Source organism: Setaria viridis, chromosome 7 (assembly GCF_005286985.2).
Source record: "Setaria viridis chromosome 7, Setaria_viridis_v4.0, whole genome shotgun sequence".
NCBI classification, from domain to species: Eukaryota; Viridiplantae; Streptophyta; class Magnoliopsida; order Poales; family Poaceae; genus Setaria; species Setaria viridis.
In genome coordinates this window covers 28,835,383-28,861,063 of record NC_048269.2, presented here as the reverse complement: position 1 = coordinate 28,861,063, position 25,681 = coordinate 28,835,383, and the positions used below count along the sequence as shown (strand labels likewise).

The 25,681-nt window shown below is 51.9% G+C and overlaps 5 protein-coding genes and 1 non-coding gene across 7 annotated transcripts; 2 read left to right on the top strand and 4 right to left on the bottom strand.

Moving 5' to 3' along the window:
• Positions 1-23: 23 nt before the first annotated feature.
• Positions 24-3,612, bottom strand: LOC117863561 (vacuolar-sorting receptor 7). The gene is made up of 12 exons (XM_034747344.2): positions 2,458-3,612; positions 2,295-2,383; positions 2,095-2,164; positions 1,920-2,003; positions 1,751-1,827; positions 1,583-1,664; positions 1,398-1,480; positions 1,224-1,287; positions 1,015-1,143; positions 800-903; positions 561-672; positions 24-405 (listed from the first exon to the last, which is right to left on the bottom strand). Exons 1-11 carry the CDS (start codon positions 3,569-3,571, stop codon positions 565-567), a joined length of 2,004 nt encoding a protein of 667 aa, XP_034603235.1. The 5' UTR covers positions 3,572-3,612; the 3' UTR covers positions 24-405; positions 561-564.
• Positions 3,613-4,721: 1,109 nt separating this feature from the next.
• On the bottom strand, positions 4,722-6,144 carry LOC117863562 (uncharacterized). The gene is made up of 2 exons (XM_034747345.2): positions 5,868-6,144; positions 4,722-5,063 (listed from the first exon to the last, which is right to left on the bottom strand). Exons 1-2 carry the CDS (start codon positions 6,070-6,072, stop codon positions 4,912-4,914), a joined length of 357 nt encoding a protein of 118 aa, XP_034603236.1. The 5' UTR covers positions 6,073-6,144; the 3' UTR covers positions 4,722-4,911.
• A 1,454-nt stretch (positions 6,145-7,598) lies between these two features.
• LOC117863681 (protein ECERIFERUM 26-like) lies at positions 7,599-10,933 on the bottom strand. Its single transcript, XM_034747492.2, has 2 exons — positions 10,254-10,933; positions 7,599-8,679 (listed from the first exon to the last, which is right to left on the bottom strand). Exons 1-2 carry the CDS (start codon positions 10,704-10,706, stop codon positions 7,849-7,851), a joined length of 1,284 nt encoding a protein of 427 aa, XP_034603383.1. The 5' UTR covers positions 10,707-10,933; the 3' UTR covers positions 7,599-7,848.
• A 3,786-nt stretch (positions 10,934-14,719) lies between these two features.
• Positions 14,720-18,091, top strand: LOC117863683 (26S proteasome non-ATPase regulatory subunit 8 homolog A). The gene is made up of 6 exons (XM_034747493.2): positions 14,720-15,115; positions 15,752-15,830; positions 16,263-16,365; positions 17,046-17,309; positions 17,396-17,507; positions 17,687-18,091. The coding sequence occupies exons 1-6, from the start codon at positions 14,984-14,986 to the stop codon at positions 17,822-17,824; spliced, it is 828 nt and encodes a 275-aa protein (XP_034603384.1). The 5' UTR covers positions 14,720-14,983; the 3' UTR covers positions 17,825-18,091.
• On the top strand, positions 14,732-14,804 carry TRNAA-CGC (transfer RNA alanine (anticodon CGC)). Its single transcript has one exon. It is a non-coding gene; the product is annotated as a tRNA-Ala (tRNA).
• Positions 18,092-20,136: 2,045 nt separating the features above from the next.
• LOC117863680 (serine/threonine-protein kinase CTR1) lies at positions 20,137-25,140 on the bottom strand. 2 transcript variants are annotated; one of them, XM_034747490.2, is made up of 15 exons: positions 24,544-25,135; positions 23,529-23,827; positions 23,069-23,213; positions 22,855-22,970; positions 22,392-22,600; positions 22,018-22,302; positions 21,902-21,942; positions 21,725-21,793; positions 21,533-21,633; positions 21,362-21,446; positions 21,179-21,277; positions 21,022-21,090; positions 20,807-20,938; positions 20,621-20,715; positions 20,137-20,485 (listed from the first exon to the last, which is right to left on the bottom strand). In XM_034747490.2, the coding sequence occupies exons 1-15, from the start codon at positions 25,021-25,023 to the stop codon at positions 20,404-20,406; spliced, it is 2,307 nt and encodes a 768-aa protein (XP_034603381.1). In that variant the 5' UTR covers positions 25,024-25,135; the 3' UTR covers positions 20,137-20,403. The 2 variants fall into 2 exon arrangements, with proteins under 2 accessions (XP_034603381.1, XP_034603382.1); XM_034747491.2 differs by lacking the exons at positions 20,137-20,485; positions 20,621-20,715 and having other exon boundaries at positions 20,844-20,938; positions 21,022-21,067; positions 24,544-25,140.
• Between the last annotated feature and the right edge of the window lie 541 nt (positions 25,141-25,681).

The window sequence follows — 25,681 nt, the reverse complement described above, 5'->3', positions numbered from 1 at the left end:
ATTACACTATAAGAGAAACACGATGAATGCAACTTACCGTTAAAAGATGCCTGTAAACCAGAAATACAAGGGAAGTCAAAATCAATTTTGAAACTACCTGATATAGATATGCTAGCTTATCATATGGATCACCAGCACATTTGTACAGCCTGTCGGTCTCCAGTAAATTTTGCTGGCAGGTACAATCTCAAATCTTAGACATCACTGAACAGATCCAGCACATGGTATCTCGTCTAGGTTTCTATCAGTACACGTGTATCACTCTCTGAAACCATAGCAGAATGTCCAATATCTGTGTAAACCGCTGTCATGTACATAGTAGCATCTTTATCTCCTCGTCTGGTAACATCTTCAAATCTCAAAACCTTTGCTTTTTGGGGCGTTTCTGAGATCCGGCTCGTGCAACTGCGAGTGTGGAGAGAAGATCAAAAACCAAGTGTCGGAGGTGGATGAATTGATGAAGCCTGCCAAGTACTTAGTGGCAAGAGCTCGCTATGCTGCATATTTTTCCTCCTCCTGTTGGATAGAAGTGTGAAGCTGAAGATGTTATGACATGGTACCTGGCTACGCTTGCTGGGTCTCCTGCGTCCTCAGCGGCTGGTTCTCGTTGTGCTGGGTGTCCAGGGGCATGTACTGCGCCATGATCGCCATGATCTCCGAGTCCATGTACCGCTGCAGCACGAGACACAAAGGGCATCCACGGTCAGGAACCAAAGGTTGTTTCAGTGCGTCCACCAGAAACAAAGAACCTCTGTGTTCTGCCTGATTTGATTGCCTAAAGAGATTGCTGAATTCATACCCTGAGCCTGTACTTGTAGAACACGTATCCGGCGACGCCGGCGCCGGCGAGGCACGACACGACCAGGGCGGTGACGAGCCACCCGAACGAAGACATGTTCTTGGCTGCACGTTTCGACGGCAAAGGGGCTGAATCTTGAGCAACAACACCACGAGGAGGAGCAGAGGAGAAGCTATGGCAAGAATTGAAACTTTGAAAGGTACTTGGGGACTCACCAATGCAGGTGTCTTCACTCTTGATGTACATCTGGCCGCCGTTGCACTTGCAGTCGAATCCTCCCCAGTTGTTCTTGCACGAGCAGTGCGGGCAGGAGCACGCCAGCTTCTCGCTGCACTCGTCGACGTCTGGAACGGCATCAGAAATGAGTCAGCAAGGAAGGCTCAGGCCCAGCAATGGAGGAAACAGAGCAAGGTGAAGTAAATACCTTGGCAATGGAAGCCGTCGCCCTTGAACCCTGGCGGGCACCTGCATCCGCTCAAATCTGAACCCTGCAGACGCAACGCCAGAAACTTCAGTGACCAATGCTTCAGGCCTGAAGATCACATCACATCCGAAGCAGTATATATGAAAGCAGTGTGCTATTTCGTCATCGGATTACCGAGCAAGCAGAGAAGGTCTTGCCATCTCTCGTCTCCGTCCAGCACCCGCCGTTGTCCATGGCGCACCGGGCCGGCCCGACGGCTGGTGATGCAGTGGATGTCAGGTCAGAAATCCATTCAAATTCAGTGCCAGAGCGAAACGCTTGCACGACGAGAGAAGGGGAACCATTGCCACTGATGGTACCTTTGCAGTCGGTGTACCCGTCTCCTTGGTACTGAATTCCATCCACTACAGGGCACTCGCAAATCCTCCCTCTGTAGGTGTCCTGCTTCCGGCACCCGATCGGTCAGTAGGCAGTTGGCACCTGAAGCGTTGTGCACTTGAAAGAACTTGTTGGAGATGGATGGGTACCTTGCAGGCCGTGATGTTGGTCTTCTCGTCGCGCCAGCAGCCGCCATTGTTGTCGAGGCACTCGTCGGTCTCCATGTCTGAAGGAAATTGCAGAGGTGAATTCCCCGATTAGCATTGAACTGAAGCGATTGATCAGGCATGAATGATTTCATCCGTGGAGGCTGCGAACCTGGTGTCAGGCAGACGTGAGGCTCGGTGGACTCCTTGAACCCAGCACAGATCGCTTTGAGAACCGCAGTGCTCTCCAATTTGCCTGGAATGCCAAATTGTTCAGAGAAAAGCAACTACATCTCTTTGAAATTCCAAGTTTTGCTGGCATTGGAAGACTTGCCGATAGTCGATACCTCGATACTGCACATTGTTGATCACCAGCGTCGGCAAGATGGTCACGTCCCCTCGAGTTCCATGCCCGACCTACAAGAATCGGAATCTAAGCAAACTGGATTCTTGCAAAATAATTGAGCAAATTGCAACCAAGAACACGCCATTCCCGAAATGGACTCTTGTCTGTCAGAAATCAGAATCAGCATGTCAGACAGACAACCTGAACAATCTGCTCCGTCTTGAGCACTTCGTTCTCGGCGTCGGCCTCGGGATCCCCCATGCACTTGTCGATCATGTCCACCGGCAACCCTGCAAACCCAAACCAAAGTTAGCACGAGGGGAGCAGAGCACACCATTGCAGAAACCAAAAGCCGGGCGCGCACCGAGCGACCGGACGACGCCCTCGGCGCAGGTCTTGGAGTATTTGTTCTCCTTCATGGAGCACCGGAGGTGGTAGTCGGCGACGTAGTCCCACCACACCCACGGCCGGCCGGTGGCGTTGGCGGCGCGGTGCACGCAGAGCTGCCTCAGGTTCTCCACCACCACGTCCTTCCCGTCGTAGCCGGCGCCGAGGTCCCCCTCCGGGTCCGGCGCGCAGTACCGGCCCCGGTTCACGCACTGCGCCTTGCACTGCGGCGTGTCCAAGAAAGCCTCCGGGCAAAACCAGGTGATGTAGTGCGGGGTGAAGGCCGCGTAGCCGCCCTTCTCCAGCAGCTGCGCGTGGCCCCGGAACGCGCGCACGAACGCCGCCTGCTCGTCGCACCGGGGCCCGCACTCGTCGTTGCTGTTGGTCCAGAACTCGTACTCCACGCGCTTGTCGGGGTGCGGCATCGACTCGCGCCAGTCCAGCCGCACCACCACCTCCTCGGACTTGGCAGCGGCGGCGGCGCGGCGGAGGGCGTCGCCAAAGCGCTTGGTGACGAGCGCGGAGGGCACGGTGATGTTGGCGAGGAACGCCATGTCGGGGGTCTCGTCCTCGGGGGAGTCCATGGTCAGCAGCGGCTCGTCGGCGGCGTCCGCCACCAGGACCGCCGCCGCGCCTGCCAGCTGCGCGTTCCATGTCTTGAGCGCGAAGTAGCAGCCGCCGCGGTCCACGAGGAGGACCACGGGGCGGCCCGACGGGGACCGGAACTTCTTGTCGCCGAACGGGCCGCAGCCCGTGGCGAGCTTCGGGTCCTCCGGGTACATCACCACGCCGGTCAGCGTGCCGCCGTACTCCGGGACGCCGTAGTTGGCGATCGCGGCCTCGTGGTGCCCGCGCAGCGAGCGAGGGGACAGCACCGTGACGCTGTTCTTCTCGACGATGAACCGCGCCGACGCCAGGCTCGCCATGGACACTGCCAGCCATGCCCACGCCGCGGCGGCGAGCCTCGTCCTCTCGTGGCCGTGGACCTGGAGCGCCATTGCCGCGTCTCTTTGGGCCCTCACCGTATTACGTGTTGGTTTGGCAGGTTTTGTAGCAGTTCGTTGAAGGCGGAGACTTGGTGGAGACGACATGGAAGGTAGAGGAGGAAGAGAGGGAGGAGACCAACTGAAAATTCTGGTTCCTATTGGAATATTTGAGATATATATTTTTTTTTCATGAAATAACAAATTATTTGGCAATTTGCGCATAAAGTCGTAATCTAAAACCTGGACTCGTAAAAGGTTGAAACATTCTATGCTGTCGCTGTACAATGCCTTGCGTTGACCTCTAAAGGCTTGTCAAGTCTTCTGAAATTTTTTTCGCGCACACAAAAAAGGGTTTCCTCTCGCAATAACACAAGAAAAAGGGCGTAAGAAATGGCATCGCTTGCATTGCACAGCATGCTACGATAATCATGCCTTGCTGATCCATTTTCCGGTTTGTTTGAACAGTCCTTTGGTGCTCCATTCGTGGTCACACTGACATCGGAGAGTTGCAACTAAACAAACCAGAAAAACCTCCTGGTTGGGGTCAGTCAGCGGGTGGGGATAATGATGGCAACTGGGCGTGTAGGCTAAACTAGATGCGCAGAGACAGTTTCAAATGAAGACCGGCTCAAAAAGCTACTCATATGCCAGACCACAGCTCCAAGAACATAAGGGAATATATGCAGAGAACAGTGAGCATCAATTCTTGAAACATGCTACACAAAATTCTGTCCAAAATTCGTCCACCGTTCCATGATGTTAGCGAAGGGGAAGTCAACTGCTACTATTTTGTTTCACGAACAAGATGCCCACATGAGTACGTGAGCGCCAGTGGATAGATTATTTTGATCCGTTCCTTATGCAAACTAAGTCATATGAATGATTGCACAAGACAGTTCATGTGTATCCCAACCGCTGAACATTTTGTTCGAAATATCATAAAATGGGCGATCAAACCTGATTCTTTAACATTTTAGTAGGTTCTTGGGCAATAGACTTGGAAAATGGGCTCAATAGCTTGTGCGAAGTTACTGACAGTAAACATGAGGTGCAAGGCAAGCAGGTGAAACTGTACTAAAAGATGAAAGACAACAGTAGACATTAGAATCACAGGACCATCTTCTCTTCAAAAACGTTATCAGTCTAGATGTTCACTTGCTTAACCATGATCAATTCTACCAGCTTTTGGCAATGAGCCTTCTTTGCATGCCTCCATTGTTACCACACAACACAAACAGTTCAGCACAAAGCCATGTGAAATCAAACACAACCTGCGCAATTTGATTACTTGGAATTCATAGCCACAAGGTATACTCATTTCAACATATAAGTAGCCACCCAAGGATGGATGGTTAGCACTTTAGGTGCTCGTCACTACCACTACAAGCGTTGTTCGAACTGACAACAAAACTGCATGGTTCACAAGATAAGAGGCTTTTACGGCCCTACTTCTTAAAAGAAAACTTGCCCTTCTTCCTAGCTTTTCTCTTGTCTTTCTTGATCTTCAAATGAAGCTGTACCTTCTTCTTGCTAATGCTGCCAAGCGGCTTCAACAAGGATTTCGACCTGCTGTTTCCTCCATCAGACATCTCCACATCTTTATTTAAGAGAAGAGAAACAAAACGAGCGTCAGCTAAAGAAGTACAAAATTAGGAGCAAGTGAAATTAGAAATTGTACAGGAAGAAATAACAGGATGTACAAGGGGGTACATCTACTAAATGTCTCTTCGATCAGGTGGCTAAGTTGACCAAAGATACATTGGCAAGCGCTCATACTCGGTAACAGACTTTTAAGAAGCTGCTTCACCCATTTTATAACGATTGGTGTTTTTTTATCACCAGCCTCATGATATACATAAACTTATGACAGCTTAGCCACAGTTCTTCACATTTAGACCAACTCCACCCAATCCAAAGTTTCCAAACCCAGATGATGCTAATCAAATGGATATACAGTGAGGATACTGGTAAGTGGTGTAATATAATTTCAAACATATGTACAGTAAGGACAGAATTTGTGCATGCGGGCACGCAATTCACAAATGTATAATAAATTTTGATTCTAGGAAGCAATTATCAACTCATTTCTCTCCCACCTAAATGACTTCTCATTGTTACTCCATGCTAATCCGGGTAGCTTAACTCACTCTAACTTGGGATCAAATCAACGGTTCCTACACTTAGAAAATAGAAACTAGTATAAAAGCAGCACTGGACAACAAAATCTGCAGAACACACCTTATTGATAATTTCTGCAAACCCCAGTGGGCATCTACATCCGAGCAGTATAAAGATACAGTATTCTAGTAGCAGACAAAGGCGTATAGAAATTCCACTTTGCCCCAGAAATAACACGAAGCAATTCACGCCTGATAAACCAGAGAAGTTATAAAGGGCTCACCCATGGCCGAGGCCGAGTTGTCAGCGCGGGAGCTGCCGGCATCCTGGGACGGCGGGGGGCCGCGGACTGGGAGCGGGGGAGCTTCAAGGGCAGCGGCCTGCGCGGCGAGCTTGGCGGCCTCCTTCTTGTCGTAGAAGGGCTCGGCAATCTCCCGCCGCAGCGTCCGCAGCCGCTTCTCCCGCTTGGATCGCAGCGACTTCGCCATCTCTCCCGCCGCCGCAACAGAGCGAGGCTAGGGTTTGTGGGAGTCGGCGAAGCGAAGGAAGAGGGGGAGGAAGCTGGCCTTGCTTGGGTTTTGTATGGCAAGGGCCGAAGGGGTTGTCCTCTGAACATGGGCCGGGCTTTTAGATTTGAACGATATGGGCTGGTCTTATGTTTTTTTTTTTTGAGAGAGAGAATGGGTTGGGCTTAATGGGAGTTGATCATGTCAAGTTAGACCCAGCACAAATTTTCGGTTTAGATTATGGCCTACAATTTATACATTGAGTGCCTGGAAAAGGCATTGAATTTGGCCTGTAGGAGTGCACCAGCTGCCAGTGACCAGTAACAGTAATCAGTTTGCAGATGGCCACAGCATCCGGTCAAGCATGTGTTCGTCATTTCAATCTCAGATTACAGTCTGCCAGGACAGCAAGTGACATAATGCACTACAGAGATACTCCTTGATTCAGCAGGTGAAATTGTGAAAACCAGATATATAAGAATTTGCAGTCGATGAGTTATATGCTGGAAGTAAAACCACGGGTAAGCAATTGAAGAAATGATTCTGAAGTCCCGAAGCAACAAACTAATTGAATCGGATGAGTAAGGGATATTTCGCAGCAGTCCACTCTAAAAAAAATAGCTCTACTTCACTAACTTCATAAAATTTACTACCAAACACGTTCGTCTCCACAACCTCCAGCTAAAAAACGTGAAGCTGGAATCGTATCCGTATTTTTCCATCCATATTTTTCCGAAGTTTCTCAGGAGATGTTCCGAAAACACCGGAAACCTCCACGTAAACCTTCACGTACCATTACCGCCGATTACACAAGTTCGCTTCTATTCTCCCGAACCCCGCTCCGACCTCCTCTTCCTCGTCGCGCCGCACTCCAACCAGCTACAGGGAGGGCGCCGCCGTCGGCCATGGACGGCGCCGGAGGACCTCCGTCGGGCCGCCACCCCCAAAATCGACACAGCCCGCCGAGTTTGCGCCGCCCCTGCCCCCTGCGACGGCGGCGCCCTGCCCCCTGCGGTGCCGGGGAGCGCCGCCCCCGCTCCTGCAACGGCGCAGCTGGCTGCGGGGTCGCCGGCCACAGGGGCGCCGCGCCGCTGGCCGCGGGATCGACGGCCACGGGGCCGCGCGCCGCCACGCCGCTGCAGCTGGCCGCGGGATCACCGGCCACGCGCCGCCCCTGCTGCCAGTCCCCAGGGCCCAGGATGCACCACCGCTGGCCGCTCCTCCTTCCCTGCCGTGCGCCTGCTCCAGCTGTTCCTTCCCATGCCGGCAACGGAGAGAGAAGAGGAGAAATAAAGTGACACTGACATGCGGGCCCAATATCTCCTGTTTTCAGAACTAGATCCGGCTTATTGCCAAACAGGTGGACGGAGTTGCCAAACACCCCCTAATAATCTTTTCAGTGAAAACGGACGAGTTGCCAAAAGTAACACAAAATGCTTCTGAAAACCTGTACTGGCTCCCACACAAACAAGTTTGCGACACCGAGAGATGGGGAACACTCAAGATCATGCTGTCTCAACTCTCAAACTATTATTTTTCAAAGTATCCTGTGTAAATCTTGGTACATTCTTGCATAAGCTAATCGGAACAACTTATTACGTGAGCATCATCCAATACAGAAAACTTCTCAAACTGATCACAGTATGGCGCATCATCATACACCACATCACCTGATCACCAATAAAGAAACATGCGCCAAATTAGGCTACTAAGCTCACCAAACCGTACGAGTACGTAGCCATCACCACACTAGAGCTTTCAGGCGACCTGCAGCGCGCTCCCGATCGCGGCGCGGAGGCTCTCGATCTCGTCCTTGGGCAGCACCGCGGTGACGAGGCGGCCGCGGCCGTCGGCGTCGGGCTGCACCAGCACCGCGCCCTCCTCGCCGACGCCGTCCATGCCGTACTCCACGTGGACCGGCCGCTGCCCCTTGATCTCCAGCCCGTACACGTCCACCCGCTCCATGTCCACGAGCGTCAGGTGGGCGCCGCCGTACACGAGGACGTCCCCCGGGAACGCCGCCACCGCGGCGGTCTCGTCGACCACGCCCTTGGCCAGCAGCGCCGCCAGCTCGGCCACGTCCGTCTTCGCCGGCGACGACCCGGACGCCTCCACGTACCCGACCTTCATCTCGTTCGCCAGGGCTCTGCCGCTCCGGGCGGCCGCGTCGGTCTTGACCACGGTCACGGTCTGCGTGCCGCCCCTGATCCTCGCCACCGCCTGCCACAGCAGCGCCGAGACGAGCTCGAAGGTGCCCGCCGCCGCGGCGTGGCGCCCCTGCTGCTGCTCGAGCTTCTTGAGCGTTGCCTCCGTGACGTGGAAGGAGTAGCACGCCATGTCGCGCCCCGCGGGGACCAGCCAATGGTCCTCGATGGGCCCGACCTGCTTGACGGAGCGCGGCGCGGCGGCGCCGGCGGGGGACTGGCCCTGCAGCGGCTTGTTCTCCGGGGTGAGGACGGTGGCTTCCGGCTTCTTGCCGCTCAGGATCTGCGCCCACTTGTTGAAGCAGGTCGCGGCCGATTGCACGTCGCCGATGAGGTGCGCCCAGCTGAAGCCGAGCGCCAGCCCGCCGCATTTGAAGTTTGTGATCTGCGAGCCAAGCAACCATTGTTACTCCATTTTACCACCTACTATTTGGGAGCCGACAAAGATTAACGTTTGCGCAACAACAGAGCAACTTGTAAAACAGGGCCAAGTCATCAGCAAGTTTCTAAAATTTACAGAAAAAAGATTTCGAAACAGAGAATGAGGGCAGTAAAATAGTACTATTAATTTGAAAATAGTTTGCACTTGTGAGTTCATACATATGTTATTAGGTGTATCTGGCTAAGCAAGCGAGACGATCATGCAAAGTAGTGGTCCTAATCATTTGGCGGTTCATAATGCGCCACCGGCCTGGACGGGGATCCATTTTGATTGCATAAAATCAAAACTCTTTAATGATCATTATGCAGGCTGTTTAGTGCTGGTGCATCCATGCACGCTTAGGTTTGCTGTCGAGTGGTGAAGGACTTTCACTGATGAAGTACATGCACGATCAACCTGATTGAACTCTCGATATTTCAGTCGATGGGCTTCAAGTTTATTTTATTTCAGATGTTGTACTGTGAATCTACGGCGGATTGATGGCAGGGCTGGGATCTATGGTGTTATGAGAACTGACTACTCAGCAGGGCTGCTACAGGAGGAAATGCTGAGCCTGACAAGTTACTGTTCTTTGCTTCAGCAGAGTTAGACAAGGTGCAGTTAATAGTACTGATCTATTGCCATCTCCTGATCGAATTTATGGAGTAGTATTTGCAAGAACAAGTTTGGCGTATGACAGATTGACAGTTCGGCGCTTAACTAGCCTGTTCTTCAAGAACAGAAGTCTTTCTTCCAATCTTCCTTCCAAAACTCGTGATGAATAGGCGCCCTTAAAACCGCCGCCACCTGCTTGGCGTGAGCCGCCGTCTACCGGAACCCAAGAACGCCCTGCCCAAGCGGCCGTTTCAACCACACCAGCGGCAGATGAATGGCACCGGCGGTCCGTACTACGTCCACCGCCCCCGCGCAGCAATTACTCGTGCGGCTCCGGCAATCTCACGGGCGCCACCGCGCACCTGCCGATCCATGGGACGGAAAGGGTTTCTAGGTTTTGCCAATTGACACGAAGCAGCATTAAGTCAGGGTTTCTTTTCTGTCCTGTTCCATTTCTCATTTGATTCTTTGCTAGTAATTGAACAGATTCAGAGAAACAGTCTCGCCTGAATTTAGTGGTGACAGCCGGGCCAACAAACCGTTCGTCGTTCGATACAATAGCATGATGTGGGGTCGCAGTCACCAGCTAGACGTGGCCACTAGGAGTATAAATGTTTGATGGTTAACAGGTACGGCCGCACACAATTAAAAGCTTGCTCAACTGCAAGCGACCATGCTGAAAGCTACATGCATGAACAGGCGTTGCCAGGGACCAGTCATACCCAAAATCCGACCAAATCTCCGGTTCCGACAGTTGCCTCACTGATTGCTCAAATTTAGAACATTTTTCACGCTCCCTACGAACTACTCCGGTAGTTGGGTCGCTGATTTCATGATTTACTAGCAAGAAGCAACTACGAACCATGGTAACGAGAGAGAAGGATCGAAGGATGGCACGAGAGAAGAGAGGAGGTATTAAGTACCTGGACGTAGAGCAGCGGCGAGAAGAAGAGCTCCGGGCCGAGGACCTTGTCGTAGCAGAGCTGCCTGAGGCGGTCGGGCGCGTCGTCGCGGAGCCAGTCGGCCATGTCGCGGTCACACTTGGCCTCCACGATGCGGACGCCGCAGTCATTGCACTTGATGTAGGGGCGGCGACCCGCGGCGTCGTCGTCGGCGCGGCGGACGCGGCCGGCGACGGGGAAGTAGTCGTCGAGCCAGGGGAACATGGGGTCCTTGAGCACCTTGGTGGTGATGCCGCGCGCCACGTCCCCGGCCGGGTAGTAGTACACCCCGCGCAGGTAGTGCAGCTTGAAGGCGAGGTCGGCATCCGCCAGCGCGTAGTCCACCTCCCCCGTCACCGAGCTCGGCACCACCGTCGACAGCCGGTGCCCGTGCACCGCGCCCGGCGCCACCTCCTCCTCCTGCTCGAACACCATGTCGTTACTTGGGTGGCGGGGATGAAGCGGGTTGCCTTGCCGGGTGAGTTGGGGGTGGTCTGGGAGCGAGCTGGGCTTGCTACTGGCTAGCGGCGGTGCACGGCCGTGGATGATATATAGCGCGACGAGGGGTGTTGGAGGTGCCGGGCCGCGGTTGGGGTGGCGGTGGGGCACGGGCACGGGTGGCGGTTTTAATTTCGGGAGCGAGTTGGTTGGGAGCTGAGCACCCAACAGCGCGGATGGCTGACGGGGAGAGGCGGGCGGACGCGACGCGAGACGAGTAGATGACGACGGCTCCGGCGGACTTGACCCTTTCGGTTGGAGACGGCGAGGAGACGCACGCAAAACCTCGCGGTTCCCTTGAGATTTTGGGCCGATCGGCATGGCCCCCGCGCGCCATCGCGGCCCCGGGATTGTACGACGGTCGACGGGTTCACCGTTCACGGTTGGCCGGAGTGGTGGCGGGGCATGCTTTTCTCGATGCGCGAACAGTGCGTGTGCGTTGTCGGAAACAGTGATGTTTATCCTCTTACTACTATGTGACAACGTACGCCGCTTCAGTACTGGCCATCTTGTAGCCCGGCCCACCGAGAGGCCCGTTGGTTCGCTCATTGGTCAGGAACTGGGGGTGATTCTGTAAGTTTACCTGGTACGTTTCGAGCCTTGAGAACAGCTACCGTGGTTCCACTCTAATGCACGCACTCTGCACCGCAAAAGTTGATTAACAGTGAGTGGACGGTACATTTTCGGTAGCTGAGATCTGCTGCGAGCCAACCATTACTGTCCCCACACGCCACACCGGACACATCGGGGTTAGTGCAAGCTCCAAACGCACATTGCAACTGATGAGATATTCAGATTGTCCATCATCAGTGGGTCTACATTTTAATGGAGCAGTGTAACTCTTAACTCCTCGTGGTACTCTGGTTTCGTTTTGCCTGTTGGCCGGGCTGGTGGCGCGGCCCACGTCGCCGCCGTTGGCATGATTCTCAGGTAGACCTACCGCGCTCCGACCGGACCCGGCCGCCGCGACAATCCGTTAACACGCATGGCTCGATCGGATCTAGCTAGCAGCAGGGTCCGGCAGCGGCAGCGCCCGGGGGCAGCTAGCCGGTGGTCCGGCGAGAGGAGGGCCTTGCGCGCCATAACTAGGCCAGAAAAAACTGGTGCGCGTGCCACCCGGAGCATGCAGGCTCTTCAATGGGGTGCTCCCGCCCGTGGATCGATCGCATCCTGTCCCCAGCGAGTCAGCGTCGGCCGATCGATCTGCAGGCCCTTCCAAGTTGCCATTCATTCTGCTGACAGCCGCGAGCGAGCAGCAGCCAGCTACGTGCACTGGATCTCCTGCGGCAACGTCACGTCCGGCGTCCTGGCCGCCGCCGGCTGGTCCTTGCGAGATCGCTGTAAAGTTATTAGGAGTAGGCCGCGCGCCGCGAGTAAGATCAGGTGACGTTAAGCGCCAGATATGGTGGTTCACCGCCCTGCAGGGAATTGCTATATGCATCGATCTATCGATGCAGCCATGATTAGCTAGCGGCGCGCAATAGTTTCTCACTGCTGGATTTGCCGGCAGTCGTCAGCGGCTGTTGCCTGAAGACGACGACGGCGACCCTGGTCGTCGATCTGAAGAAGAAGAATAAGAGGTTAGGAAAGACAAATGGTCTTGCCGCTACCAAGAAGTCAAGAACTGAACAGCAACATGTTCTCGGCAACACGACGAAGGCAAATATTAATTCCACGAAGTAGCTGGCTGGATCTCTGAATCTAGCCTCCGTTTCCATCGTCACACTAGGGGGTTTCTCGAGCTAAAGTTTAGTCCGTGTCACATCGAATATTCGGAGGCTAATTAGAAGAACTAAACATGAGTTAATTATAAAACTAATTGCACAGATGTAGCAGCACATTGTCAAATTATGGACTAATTAGGTTTAATAGATTCGTCTCGCCGTTTAGCCTCCATCTGTGTAATAGGATTTGTAAATAGTCTACATTTAATACTTCTAATTAGTATCTAAACATTCGATGTGACAGGTGCTAAAAATAAGTAAAGGGAACCAAACACCCCTACGTATATTATTTTTTGTTCTCCCCAAGAGGACAATATGACTGGATTCTGTATATGATTGAGGCTGCAAGCTACCAGACCTACTAGTACAGTAGTAGCACATCAACTGATGTCTCGCTCACTCGCTTCAATTCAGCCAGCTAGTGAAGTGAGCTAGACACTTGGCAAGAGGCCGCGAAGAAACAATTCAATTCGCATCAGCATCATCAGTTGTTCATCAGCAACAGATTAGGGGGTGTTTGGTTTCCCACCATGGATTAAAGTATTACTTTTAGTTCCTAAACATCCAAACAGGTGGACTTAAAATTTGGACTAAAGTTTTAATCCTCTAATCCACAAAATTGGACTAAAGTGAACTAAAGGGTGTTAGGGACACCCCTTCCCCTCATTTACTGCCCTCCCTCCCACCCGCCGTTGTTGCCGCCCGCCGCCCTCCCGCCTGCCGCCGCCCGGCCCCCACCCCCGAACCTGACGGCGCCGGCGAGCCGGAAGACCTCCGCCGCGGTGTCTCCGGCTGGCCCACTCCCGCTGCCGCGGATCCAGGCAGCTCTCCTGCACGAGGATGTCCTTTGCGCGCTCCTGCACGGACGAGGTGACCTCCGCCTGGGAGGCGGCGGCGGCGCCGGGGAGGGCCTCGGCGCGGCAGATTTGGTGCGGGCTGAGGCGGCGGACACAGAGGACGGTGACGACAGTGGTGGTGAGGGGCGCGGGGTTGTTGGGATCCGGGTTGGGCCTGGAGACGGAGGAGAAGGAGATGGAGGAAGGACTGCACATCTTCGGCGACTGCATCACGACGGTAGTGGTGAGGGGCGCGGGGTTGGAGGATGGGGATGGAGGAAGCACGTCTTCGGCGACTGCATCTTGGAGCCCCACACGGTTGGGGACTCCGACGAGGCCACCATGGAGGAGCAGCCAAAAATTTTGCCGCCAGGAGGAGTGCTTGGCGCCAGGAGGAGTAGGCGCAGGGTACCAGGGGTTAGGAAAAAGGGTAAAAGAGTCTTTGTTCAACCGACTTTAGTCCACTTTAGTTCATGGAATCAAACATTGATGGATTAAAGTTTAGTCCATGAATTAAACTGTAGTCCATGTAACAAACATGACCTAATTCGTACGACGAGCGGGTGGAAGGCTGGTGCGACCATCCATCCGGACACCACCGTACCGGAGGCGCACGAACCACGCACAGCGGCGCAAGAGGGCAGGACGGACAGAACGCGCAGCAGCTAGCGGGGGGTGGCACGGTTGGGAGTTGGGGAGGCTGACGTACCACTGCTGATCAGGTGATCAAACCGCGTGTCTTCATACCAAAACAAAATGTGCTCCCCGATCGTTCACAGGCCGGCGTCGTGACAGCTTCAATCCGAAGCTCGGTGACGACGGGTTCGTTGATCGGAGCAGGAGCAGGACGACGAAGTATCACGTACGGGTGAGGGTCGCCTCCGATCGGCTGGTTGGGAGGACGAAGTTGGGTGTCGTAGTACGCCACTTTTTGTTCCTTCAGAACTCGTAGTACGTCACCTACAAGCGAGTGCTCCTCCTGATTTCTGAAATGCTCCATGGCAGTTCTGAATCATCGATGGTCCAAACTACAGGAACAGAAGAGAAGAGATGATAAGACTATAAATACGCGTACGCGCCAGTGGGAAAGCTACTAGCACTAGTGTGTAATGGCAAGTGGTTGAGAGTGTGTAGCTAGAGACAATTCCAGAGGCAGTTGAGGAGCCTTACCGGCAACCGCTTGTGCGTCATTTTCAGTCGTACTAAATCGCAGCTTCAAGTTCTATGGATTCACTGTGTTTCTAACCCCGAATGAGATCGACCCGAGGCTTATCCGAGGGCAGAGGGTGTGTCTTCTTCACCGTAGAATCACACTCGACTCAAAACTCCTGTCCTGTGAAATCGTTGAGCCTTTGCATTAGTATTTGAATGTATAAATAAAATCAGTGAGGGTAACATGAAAGGGGGTGTAGCTCATATGGTAGAGCGCTCGCTTCGCATGCGAGAGGCACGGGGTTCGATTCCCCGCACCTCCATTTTTGCCTTTCTTTTAGCGCCATGGCACGAAGTGCTTTCGTTCGTTGTCAAAAATTCGCCTTTCGAGTAGGAAAACGTATTCTTCCCGCGCACTGTGAGTCTGTGACTAGTCCGTCTCTTCCGTTTCCGTGCCGCATCGTCTCCTCCCGCAAGAAAGAAAAGCCCCAAAACGGCGGGCATGAAGCGAGACGCTGCTTCGCAGTCCATGGATTCGGAGCTGGGGGAGGCGACCTGCAAGCTCGCGTGGCTCAACTTCGCGTGCGCGAGGGGCGACATCGACTCCTGCGTCGCCCTGCTCTCCGAGCTCAAGGTACATTTCGGCAACCCGGCTCAACTTGCTCCCGTTCTTTCTTACCGGGGTTTTGGGGGATTTGTTTCCCCAGTCTTGTGAAGCCGCGTGCCGCGATCGTCGTACAGTGTATTGGACCCTAGAGTATCTTTATAGGTTATTTGGAAGTTCTGGTGTGTCCAATCTGTAGAGCTGAAGATGATCCTTCAGGGAGCTCTATGCGCCCTTTTCGACCTGGGTTTGATCAGGACTAGGGCTTTCGAGATGGCTGGATCCAGATGTGTTTTCCACAGGTCTCAGAAATCCTCAGCTGCATTTCTGCTTAGTGCTTACTAGTATGAATTGTATATTTGTGTCTTCTGAGAAAAGGGGGGTTTTAGGAATTACTGGTTTGAATTGTAAGTCTGTTTGTTCCTGAGAAAAGGGGGGTTTTTTAGGGATTACTAGTTCGAATTGTAAAATTGTTTCTTCTGGGAAAAGGGGACTTTAGGTATTCCTAGTTTGAATTTTGTATTTATGTCTTCTTGGATTGTGGAAAGGTGTTTAATTTGTGTTTCGCCGTAGAGTAGTGTCAAGCGCAGGACTTTGCACAGCTTCACTTAAATTTGTGGTTCAGTTGACAGGCGATAAGCTGATGACACCCTTGCTTGATTTCAGGTGCTCCTCACAAGGTTACCTAGCTTGCCACCATCGTTTGAGAAGACACCTAATGCGGTCAAGGAGCTGAAAATCGCAAGTAATATTTGACGCACTTTGTTTTGGAGACATTATTGTCTGGCCTGTTCCTTGTGAAATTTATTGTGTGTTATCATCTGCATCGTACTTTTATTGGCAATCTAGGCACAGTTTGCCTTTGAACAAATGTAAAAGCTGCATCTCACACATGGAGTTAAAATATTGTGTATACAGTTTAAAGAATTGTCCACATCACTTCCATGTATCAATCCTATGAACAATTGTTCACATTAATTATGTGATCTGATTATTCTCCAACATGCCTCTTTGCAAGTGTTAGTATGATTATTAAATTTTTATGGGGCTACCTGTTTGCAAGTGTTTTGTAAAGCCATACGAATCTTTTATGTACAATATGTTTCCTTTGAAGGTACTAAGCCATAACAATACATATTTAACACTTTTAGGTGTGACTGGTGTTTAAAATTTTCAGGGGCTATCTACGAGAATGCTGTTATCTTGAGCTTGAAAATTAAAGACCGTGGGGCACTTGAGAGGAGCTTGTGCCAGCTAAAAGAATTTTACATCAGTACTTGGTTTGTCTCTCCTACAACCATTGCCTTTATGATTCATCCTTGTCAAGCATATTATATGTATATTGCTGTTATGTTCTTCAGCCGCTGCCTCAATATATGAACCATTCTGCGTTTGGATGCTGGGAATACATTTAATCATTTCCAAAGATAAAGATACAATCTATTTCATTCTTATATGTTACCTCTAGTATGTATTTCTTTTTTATTCAGCTCCATGTGCACACATAACTAGTAGATTTAATATACTTAAAGTTTTGACTCGTTTTGCACCTCTGGATTTTCTATGCAAATACCTATCTCTCAAATACCGCTACCTACTATGAGCAATTGATAGGGGAATTTGTGGTAAAGTTGGCCTAAAGAATGAAAAGACATCTATTTGGAAACCAAGCCAACGTTCTAAAGCAACATATGTTTTGAACTGGAGGGTTTTTAACCATCTGCCTTAGGTCTCCCTTTTCTCCAGCCTAGGTTTCTACCATTGTGCCAGGCATGGTAGTTGTCAGAAAGCCTGAAAGCTATGTATCCATGCATGGTCTGAGCTCTTGCCAGTGGTACAAATTTCATTTGTCCTCACCAATCTGAACTCAAAGAGATCCTTTATTTTGGAGCACTGTACTTCTGGATTTATGTCTGTGGAGTGGTGTTATATTGAGCTTACTTTGTTGCTGTTCATGCAGCGGTATAATTGCTCCATCACCAAATGAATACCCATTTCTGGGCCTTAATCTTCTGAGGCTGTTGGCTGAGAACAGAATTGCTGAATTCCATACTGAGCTGGAACTTCTGCCCCTGGAAGCTTTAAACCATCCTTGCATCAAATATGCAACAGAGCTTGAGCAATCCTTTATGGAAGGTGCCTATAACCGATTCTTCAATGCTCGCCAGGCTGTGCCACATGAGACATATGTTTACCTTATGGACCTTCTTGCTGAAACTGTTAGGTATGAGTTGATTTGCATAGTCGTTTTCCTCACTCGGTTTCTGTTGTGAAGTCCCTTATTGTGTTCTCCGTGTGTTTATTTTGAAGAGATGAAGTAGCTGAATGCAGCGTTGATGCATATGACTACTTGCCAATCAGTGTTGCCAAGAAAATGCTAATGTTTAGATCAGATCAAGAGCTTCTCGAGTACATATCAGAGGTACCTGTTATTTCATCTTCATCCCTTTGCCATATGTGCGATATTAATGAGTTACTGGTGTCTTAATAAAGGATGCTAGACATGTTTAATTGATGCATGGGTGAGGCCCAAAATTCTAACCATCACTCTTGTGCTCCTGCTTGCTGGTTTTGAGTACCTCACATTCATTTTAATTGCAGGAACAACCAGAATGGGAAATCAAGGATTGCTCAGTTCATTTTGACATGGCAAAACCCAAGTCTCACATGAACTTGCCATCGTTTAAGCTGTTCAAGCAAGCTCTTCGCTATGCACGGGAGCTGGAGCACATTGTCTAGTTTGCAACGCGAAGTTGACTCCAGATGTAGGCAGCCAAAATGCAACGACCAAGTTAGCTGTTAAAAATACAACGTTTCATGGAGAAGGATGCTTAGGTGGATCTTTTGTTCTGTTTTGTTGTTTGAGGCAACGGTTAAGTGGAATTGCCGCTTAAAATGACCCTGATGCGTGGTTCATAGTTTCAGAACTCTGCGATGTGTTAATGTCAGTTTAACAAATGACAATGGCCAGACGAAAAACGAATGCAGAAGATGTGTTTAGGTCCACACACCTGACAGAAACTCAGCGTATTCATCCTGCGAGTTGTTCTGTTGGGTATCCAAACAGTTTTTCTTTCTCCTGAGCAAATTCCTTCATCTGCTCTTCATCGACATCCTGGTCTGTCACAAGACAAATTGAGCAGGCCAAGAGAAGGCAGCGTCTCCGTGTACGTGCATGAACAAAATATTCAGAAGAAGGAAAGCTACAAGCCTTGCCATAAAGAGAACATACCCTCACAAGACAGAGAAAGGAAAGAAAGTGCAGAGACCTTACGAGACTCCGAATTCTTACCCAGATCATCCTCTACTTATATTCCCCTCCTCATGGCGCCACCAACCGTAGAGCCTCGCGCCCTCCATCTTCGCCGACTAAAATGGACGCGCGATGTCGTGCCCCCGACGCCGGCCGCCACCGTGACTCCGACGACACCGGCGAGAGCGAGCCACCGTCCATGGTCGGGAGGATTCCCATGACCCCGGGGAACCATGGCGTGTGCCGCTTGAGGAGGTTCCGTTCTTTGCCGCCCACCACCAACGGCCACGGCTACGACTACGACGACGCATCCGGCCGGACCACCTCCGACGGCGCCGGCGCAGTGGCCTCGACGACTTCCTGGGCCCGGGACGCGGAGCCGCCCGCCGGCAAGAGGTTCCTATCCTTCCAGCTCCAGCTCCCGACCAGCACGGAGGAGCTCTGCGGTCTGCTCCTGCTGTTCGTCCTGTTAGAGATATGGTTGTATCAAGATTGCTTTGTAATTGGTTCAAACTGTCATTGTTGGATGGTTCAGCCGGCTTAGAGGTTATCAGAGATAGGAGTTGTAAAGTGTTCGAACCACATACGATGACAAGTCTCATGTATACCTCTTGGGCTATTGCCCATATATAAACATGGGCCGTGATGAGCTAGGCAACCACGTTTCCTCGTATTCTTACACGTCCTGCTCGCTCCGTGCTGCCCATGGCGCGCCGCCGACCAGCCGATGGCGATGATCTCCTATATCTCCTGGATCTCCCTGCTCTTCTGCCTCTACCTCGTCTTCCTCATCACATCGCTGTCGCCGGCGACCAAGTGCGCCGCTCTGATCTTCCTCCGCGACTCCTACCTCGTCGTGGTCGGCTGGGTGGCCGCCTACTACGTCTCCCCGTTCACGGGCATGATCCTGCTCTACCTGAACACCTTCCACGCCGCCGGATTCTTCGGCTACGCGCTCGCCGAGCACCACCTGCGCAACGCGCCGGCATTCCGGAGCCTGAAGAGCAAGCCGAAGGCCACACCCAACAAGGCAACAAGCGTCCATGCAGCTGAAGCTGATCCCAAGGTGAAAACAACGCAGCATCCTGCCTTCTACATGCACCTCCTGTCGATCGCGTGTGGCGTCAGGGTGCTGTGGGTTTGCTGCGCTCTCTCCCCCAGGATCGCGGTCTTGGAGGCGTCGGTCGCGGTTGGATTCTGCCTCTTCTCGTGGACCTGCTACCTGCATTACTGGCCGCTGAACCAGATGTACTTCGATGTCGAAGGATTGGGCAAGCTCACGTGTTGCGCCGTGATGAGCTTCGCGCTGTACGCAGCCATGGGCGGGCAACTCTTTGGTGAAGTGTTTGGCGTCTGGTTTACCGTGGCTGGTATAACCGGGTACCATGGGTACAGCCTTGCCATGTGCCACTGCTACAAGCAGCTGCTTCGGCATCCAAGGTGATTTTGCTGATCCGTGTAGTGTCTGATGTGCTTGTCATCATCGTTGCGTAATACTCCGTGTTTCTTGTAATGAGCTATAGTGGACTGCTAATGTTGCAACACAATGTGATATGGACATGTAAGCTTGCCAATGTCAAATGGCACTGGTCAAACAAGAATGGATGCAGAACTGTTTAGTTCCACTAGGATGTTTCCTGGGAAGTTCTGCTCGAGACCTGTATAGAAATTCTAAGCATATCTGTGAGCTATCCTATTTGGCATCAAAAAAAAAATTCCAGTCTCCTAAAGCACTAGACTCTTCAGTCCTAATGCACAACCAATAGAATCATTTGGAACATTCAGGGATACTAGCAGGTATTCAGACCACCCACCCAACCTGAGGCATGTGAAACTTCTATTAGCACTAGAAATCGCTGTACAATGGCTACCCCAGGGCGACATGGGAGAGCAAAAGCAATGATTTTATTGGTTTTGCATGAGGAGAAAAAGAGAGAGTGACCTATCGAACTCGAGGCAGCATTGCATTTGTGCTGCTTCTGCTATCATCGCATTGACAGAGACAGAAAAGGAACGCGAAACAGAGGTGGAGACAAGTGGCAGCCAAGGCAGCTTGCAAGGGTCCTCATGAGCCTCCAAGAAGAGCCTTGAGTAACTTCTTCAGCGTATCCACAATGCTTGAAAACGAAGGCCGCTGCCTTGGATCACTGAAGAATGAAAGCAAAATGAGATTACCATCATGTTCTGAACAAAGCATACTTTCAACAAGCACAGATTTAGTCTTGCCACTTAAATAAGATTTGATCAGAATAAGCTTCGGGCTATTAATAGAAAAGGCTTACTCATCCCAGCAGGATTCCACAAGAGCAGCAAGTTCTGGACTGGTATGTTTCGGAATCGGGAGCCTTCTGTTCTGAAATGCAACGGCACCTACTACCTGCAAAAGTGCAAATGTTACCATAATGAATCACAAACCAGAAGAATGTTCTGCAGCAGTAGGAGAACATCATTAAGAGGTGGAAGGTTACCTGAGCAGGGCCTAGGCCATTCCATGGTTGCTGCATTGTCAGGAGCTCCCACAAGATCACACCAAAGCTGTAAACATCACACTTCTCGTTGGATGGTTCGCCGCGGAGAAATTCTGGTGCCATCCATTCTGGCTGCAGCACAATAACACTCAGACGTAAGAAACCAGTAAATTTAGTGTGAGATTGTTGTTTGAGCACAGAATTATGAAACTTACTGTTCCAGCAACTGATTTGGATGATATGAAGGTGTTCGCCTTAAATCTGGACAAGCCAAAGTCACCTACCTGAAGTTGTATCAATCAAGGAAAGTAAAGAAACAAAAGTAGAACAGTGGATCTGGATCATGCTATGCTATCTGGGTGGTGTACTAACCTTCACGGACCAGTTCTTGTCTACCAGCATGTTTGGTGTCTTCAGATCCCAATGCACAATAGGAGGATTCAGGCAGTGGAGATAGTTGATGCCTTTTGCCTGCATTCCACATACAGCACGTAGAGAGCTCAGTGACATTTCAGGAGTTTGTCACGTGTAAAAGGAACACAATGTGATACATACAACATCTAGTGCCATGCGCAAACGACGCTTTAGGTCCAGCATTTCTCCATTAGCTGCCTTGTTGATGAGGCGGAAGAGGCTTCCTCTGTTTACACCAATAGGTTCTTATTTACTCAAGGATATCCCGATATCTGTAACAAGTCTGACAACCGAAATTTGTGGAAACTTTACCTGGGCAAATACTCTGTCACTATTGACAAATGTGGGCATTTTGTCACCGCACCCATGAACAATACCACATTCGGATGGCGGACTCGTTTCATAATAGCTATCTGGATGCCATATGGATACGGTCAGATAATGATTGTCATTTAGATGTGAGAAGTTGGGAGTTTGATGCCAAAACTAAAATGGCAAAGTGACCTCTCTGAGGAATTCCTTCAGCTGAGCTTCACCAACATCCTGATCCATAAGCACCTTTACCGCAACATCCTGCAGACCCCAATCTACAACCTTAAATTTATGATCTCCAAAGGACACTTAACTCAGTGCAAAAGTAAAGAAAAAACAGGTTTCGCAATGGATGCTTGAGGTACTTACTGAACCATGCCAGTCTGCACGATACACCGTACCGAAAGAGCCTGCATTGTACCCCAACGGTGATTAAATTCAGAGAATACAGTAAGCTAGTAGAAATTCTTGAGGCGAAGAAGTACCGGCGCCTACGCGTTCCTTGAGCTCGAGCTCCTCCCATGATATCTCGAGCCAATCTACAGCAAAAGACGGCTCAATGGTCAAGCGTGTCAGAAGGGTGGCACCTGGGACGTTCTCCTTGTTGCCATTCTCAGCACTGATGTCCATCGCCTTCAATTGCGCCGACACATCTAACACTGATATGCCATTGCAGTTTCCATTCTCTGTGATCTGACCGCACTTTGGCAGTAAGCCTTCTTTGCTAGCTACCTGAACAGAGTTCTCCTCCACGACACAACACCTAGCAACTACAAATAGTACAGTATTGGACTACTAGCCAGCAGCATGAATGAATTGTCTGAATATTTGAGTTGCTCATGATTAGTAGGTTGCGTACCTGAATACTGGGAATTCGATAGTACCATGTTGCGACGATCATCTGCTATCGCTTGATTCCAGGCAGCGACTGGTGTCGTGTAGTTCCCTGAGCCTACTTTACACGAAGTCTTGAAAGGTGAAGGCACTGTGGAGAGCAACTGGCCGTTGATAGATGAATCTGGGCAGCTGATGCTTCCCGGTTCAACTACAAGGTCCACCACGTATTCCCTGAAGCCACCAGCAGAATCACTACAGAGATTGAGCCAATGCAGCACAACATAAAAATGTACCAATCACAAGCTCAATAGCTCATTGGCATACACCAACATCAGATTGTAGTAAGGCACTGAAATGCTCAGGCTTCATAAGAAGAAAAGCTTCAAAAGCGCAGTCTTAACTCTTAAGTCTTAACTGTCTCAGTTCTTGTTATGCTACATTGTATCTGTAAACAGACATGACAAAGAACGGGAACAAGTACAGACCTTACATATCTCCTCTCACTGTCGATTTTGACAAGGCAAGATGATCGATGAGGCGCAGAGCAGTACTTGCAACCTTGCGCAATCCGGCATGGCAGACCGATGAAATCTGCGAGTTCCTGAATGTTTTCGGAGAAGCAGATTGTCCTCTAAGCTTATAGAAACCATAACACAAGTTGCACAATGGCTGGTGCTGCGTCTGACCGATGGTACCTACCTTGAAAAGGATGGCCCGGTGCCGGCAGAACCCGATGGACAGGCCGCCAATGGGGACGACGATGCACTTCTGCCGCTTCCTCAGCTGCTTGCTCACCGCCTTCCACCGCATGTACAGGTCTCCGTCCTCAGATCGCAAGGCACCTCTTCACATGGAAAAGGAAATAAACACACACAAGAGAAAGAGACCGTCACATGAAGGTGGTGCACATCAAACTGTTGCGTTCACGTGCTCGTTCGTCGGTGACCACCAGGTTCACGGAACATGAAGGAACAGCAAGCCTATAGTCCATCAGTCTAGCGATCGATCTAGGCATCTACACGGGGTTTGCGCATGCGCAGGAGCGTGGCATGTACGCCGCTGCTGATATTTACCAGCTCAACTTTTTTTGAAGCGAAGCAAAAAGAACACACGGGCGACACGCCCATGCACGCAGTAGCAGTGCCGTCAGTGTGCTCACCCCATGTGGTCGGAGACGAGGACGGCGAGGCGGCGGACGAGGTCGAGCGTGACGCCGAGCGCGCGGACTAGGTCGAGCGCGCGGCGCTCGAGGTCGAGGAGCACCGAGTCGGCGCCCTTGTCGACGAGCACCACCTCCGGCGAAGACTCGGTGGCGTCCACCGCCCGCAGCGCCGCCAGCGACGGCAGCCGGCGGCCCTCCTCCGCGGCGTTGCACATGGCCCACAGGTGCGGGTCGATGCCCATGATGTTGTAGAACCCGTGCGCGATCTTGTCGCCCCACGACAGGCACCCGTTCACCTGCAGGAACACACAGACAATGCATGCATCGCCATTGCTGTCAGGTTTCTCGGGTCTTACTCCTTGATTACACTGCGACTAATGATCGATGAGCACAGTTGCACGCGCCAGATCGTCACGTGTTCATCACTGCTCAGTACGACTAAGCTGAAGGCTGCGCGGCTCAGCTTGCTCCAACTTGCAATAATAAATTAGGTGCAGCGGCGCATCTGAATAAAATTTTCAACGGAGAAGAGGCTGCATCATTTGCAATCAGTAATGTGCTTGTTCTCTGATTATGCGCAAGAATACAATACAAGCTCTGAGCGGCTGCATCATGGACCAGCATGGAAGCATATATAGCCACTAAGTAACCACCACTCCTAAACCACTCAGTGAGTGCAAGAAATTAACCAAACAACAACATGAACTTGCATGCTAATACAAGTATACACAAAATTTCAAGAATAGCAGAACATCAACAAAATTCAGCAAATTAAACCTTCAAATTAAGTACCAACAGCTAATTACCTCAAAAATTAGTAATGATTGCAAAAACAGTAAGCAAGAATTTTGGTGCATCAGAGAAGCAAAAAAAATAGCAAAAGAGTTTAAAGCTTGTGCAGGAGTTTGCGTTTCTCTAGTCTCTGCACGCATTGCACCATCATATGCTCGTGTGCTATACCATGTCCGTACGACTGAGACTGATGTATGCATCTGTGTATGTATTCACCTACCCAGAGCCGGTAGGAGACGGCCTCCGGATCATCCGCGCCGTCGCCGGCATCCCCGGGGGCGCCGTAGCCGAGGAGGAGCTCGGGCGGGGCGGGGGCGCCGGCGAGGAAGGCCTGGGAGGTGAGGCGGATGGCGAGGGAGAGCTGGAGGTAGTACCCCTCCCTGGCGCGGCGGACCCACGTGTCCCTCCCGCCGGCTTCTTCGGCGGCGGTCAGCTGGGAGGAGCCTGGTGCCGTGGCGGTGGAGGAGGCGGTGGTGGTGGCGGCGTCGCTGGAGGCGGTGAAGGCGCTCCCGGCGCTCCACTCGGCGGACACCGGGGCCGCGGGCGCGTCGACGACGGATGAGGCGGCGGCGGCGGACTGGAGCAGCGCGTAGTCCTCGAGGAGCGGCAGCCGCGAGTCGTCCGCGGCGAGGTGGAACGCGGCGGCAGCGGGAGGCGGCGGCGGCAGCGTCGGGTTAAGGACTCGGCGGCGGTGCGGCATGGCCGGAGGAGGGCTGATGCATGGGGATTGTGGCTGGTTGCTTGCTGCTAAATCGGGGGATTGGAGAGGGAGGAGGGGGGGTGGGCTGCTTGTGTGAAAGGAGTTGAAAAACTTGCTGCGGAGGGGGAGCGACATGGAGGGGTTGCAACATGCAAGTTGGTCCTTTTAGGTTGCTTCTTTTTTTTTTTCTTGCCGAGTTTTTTATTTGGCCGTTACTGTCACCGTCTTTCCTTGTGCTTGTTTTTAATAACCGCGAGCCGCCGCAGAAAAAAAAAAGGCGCTGCCCTCCCATCCCGTCCAGAGCGAGCGGGGGTACCGTGCGCGGCGCCCCCGGTGCACGTGTGCCGGAGCCCGTGCGGAGCCGCCGCGTGTGCCGTGGCGGGACACCCGTCGCCGCGCGAGGTGGTCGACTCAGCTCGTGGGCGCGCCGCGGTGTGCGCCCGCCCGGCCCCGTGATTCGCCGATCCGCGCCGTCTTTTCGGCCTGCCCGGGCTGCCGGCTACCAGGCACTGGGCACAGGCGCGCGCAGCATCGGACGGCAGCCAGCCGAGCCGAACGCACACTTGACCAGCGGCCGGCGGCAGTCGGCACATGCGTGCGTGGTGCGTGACAGGTGAAATCTAGGTGGGAGGATCAAAGGATGGGTGCGCTGCAGAGC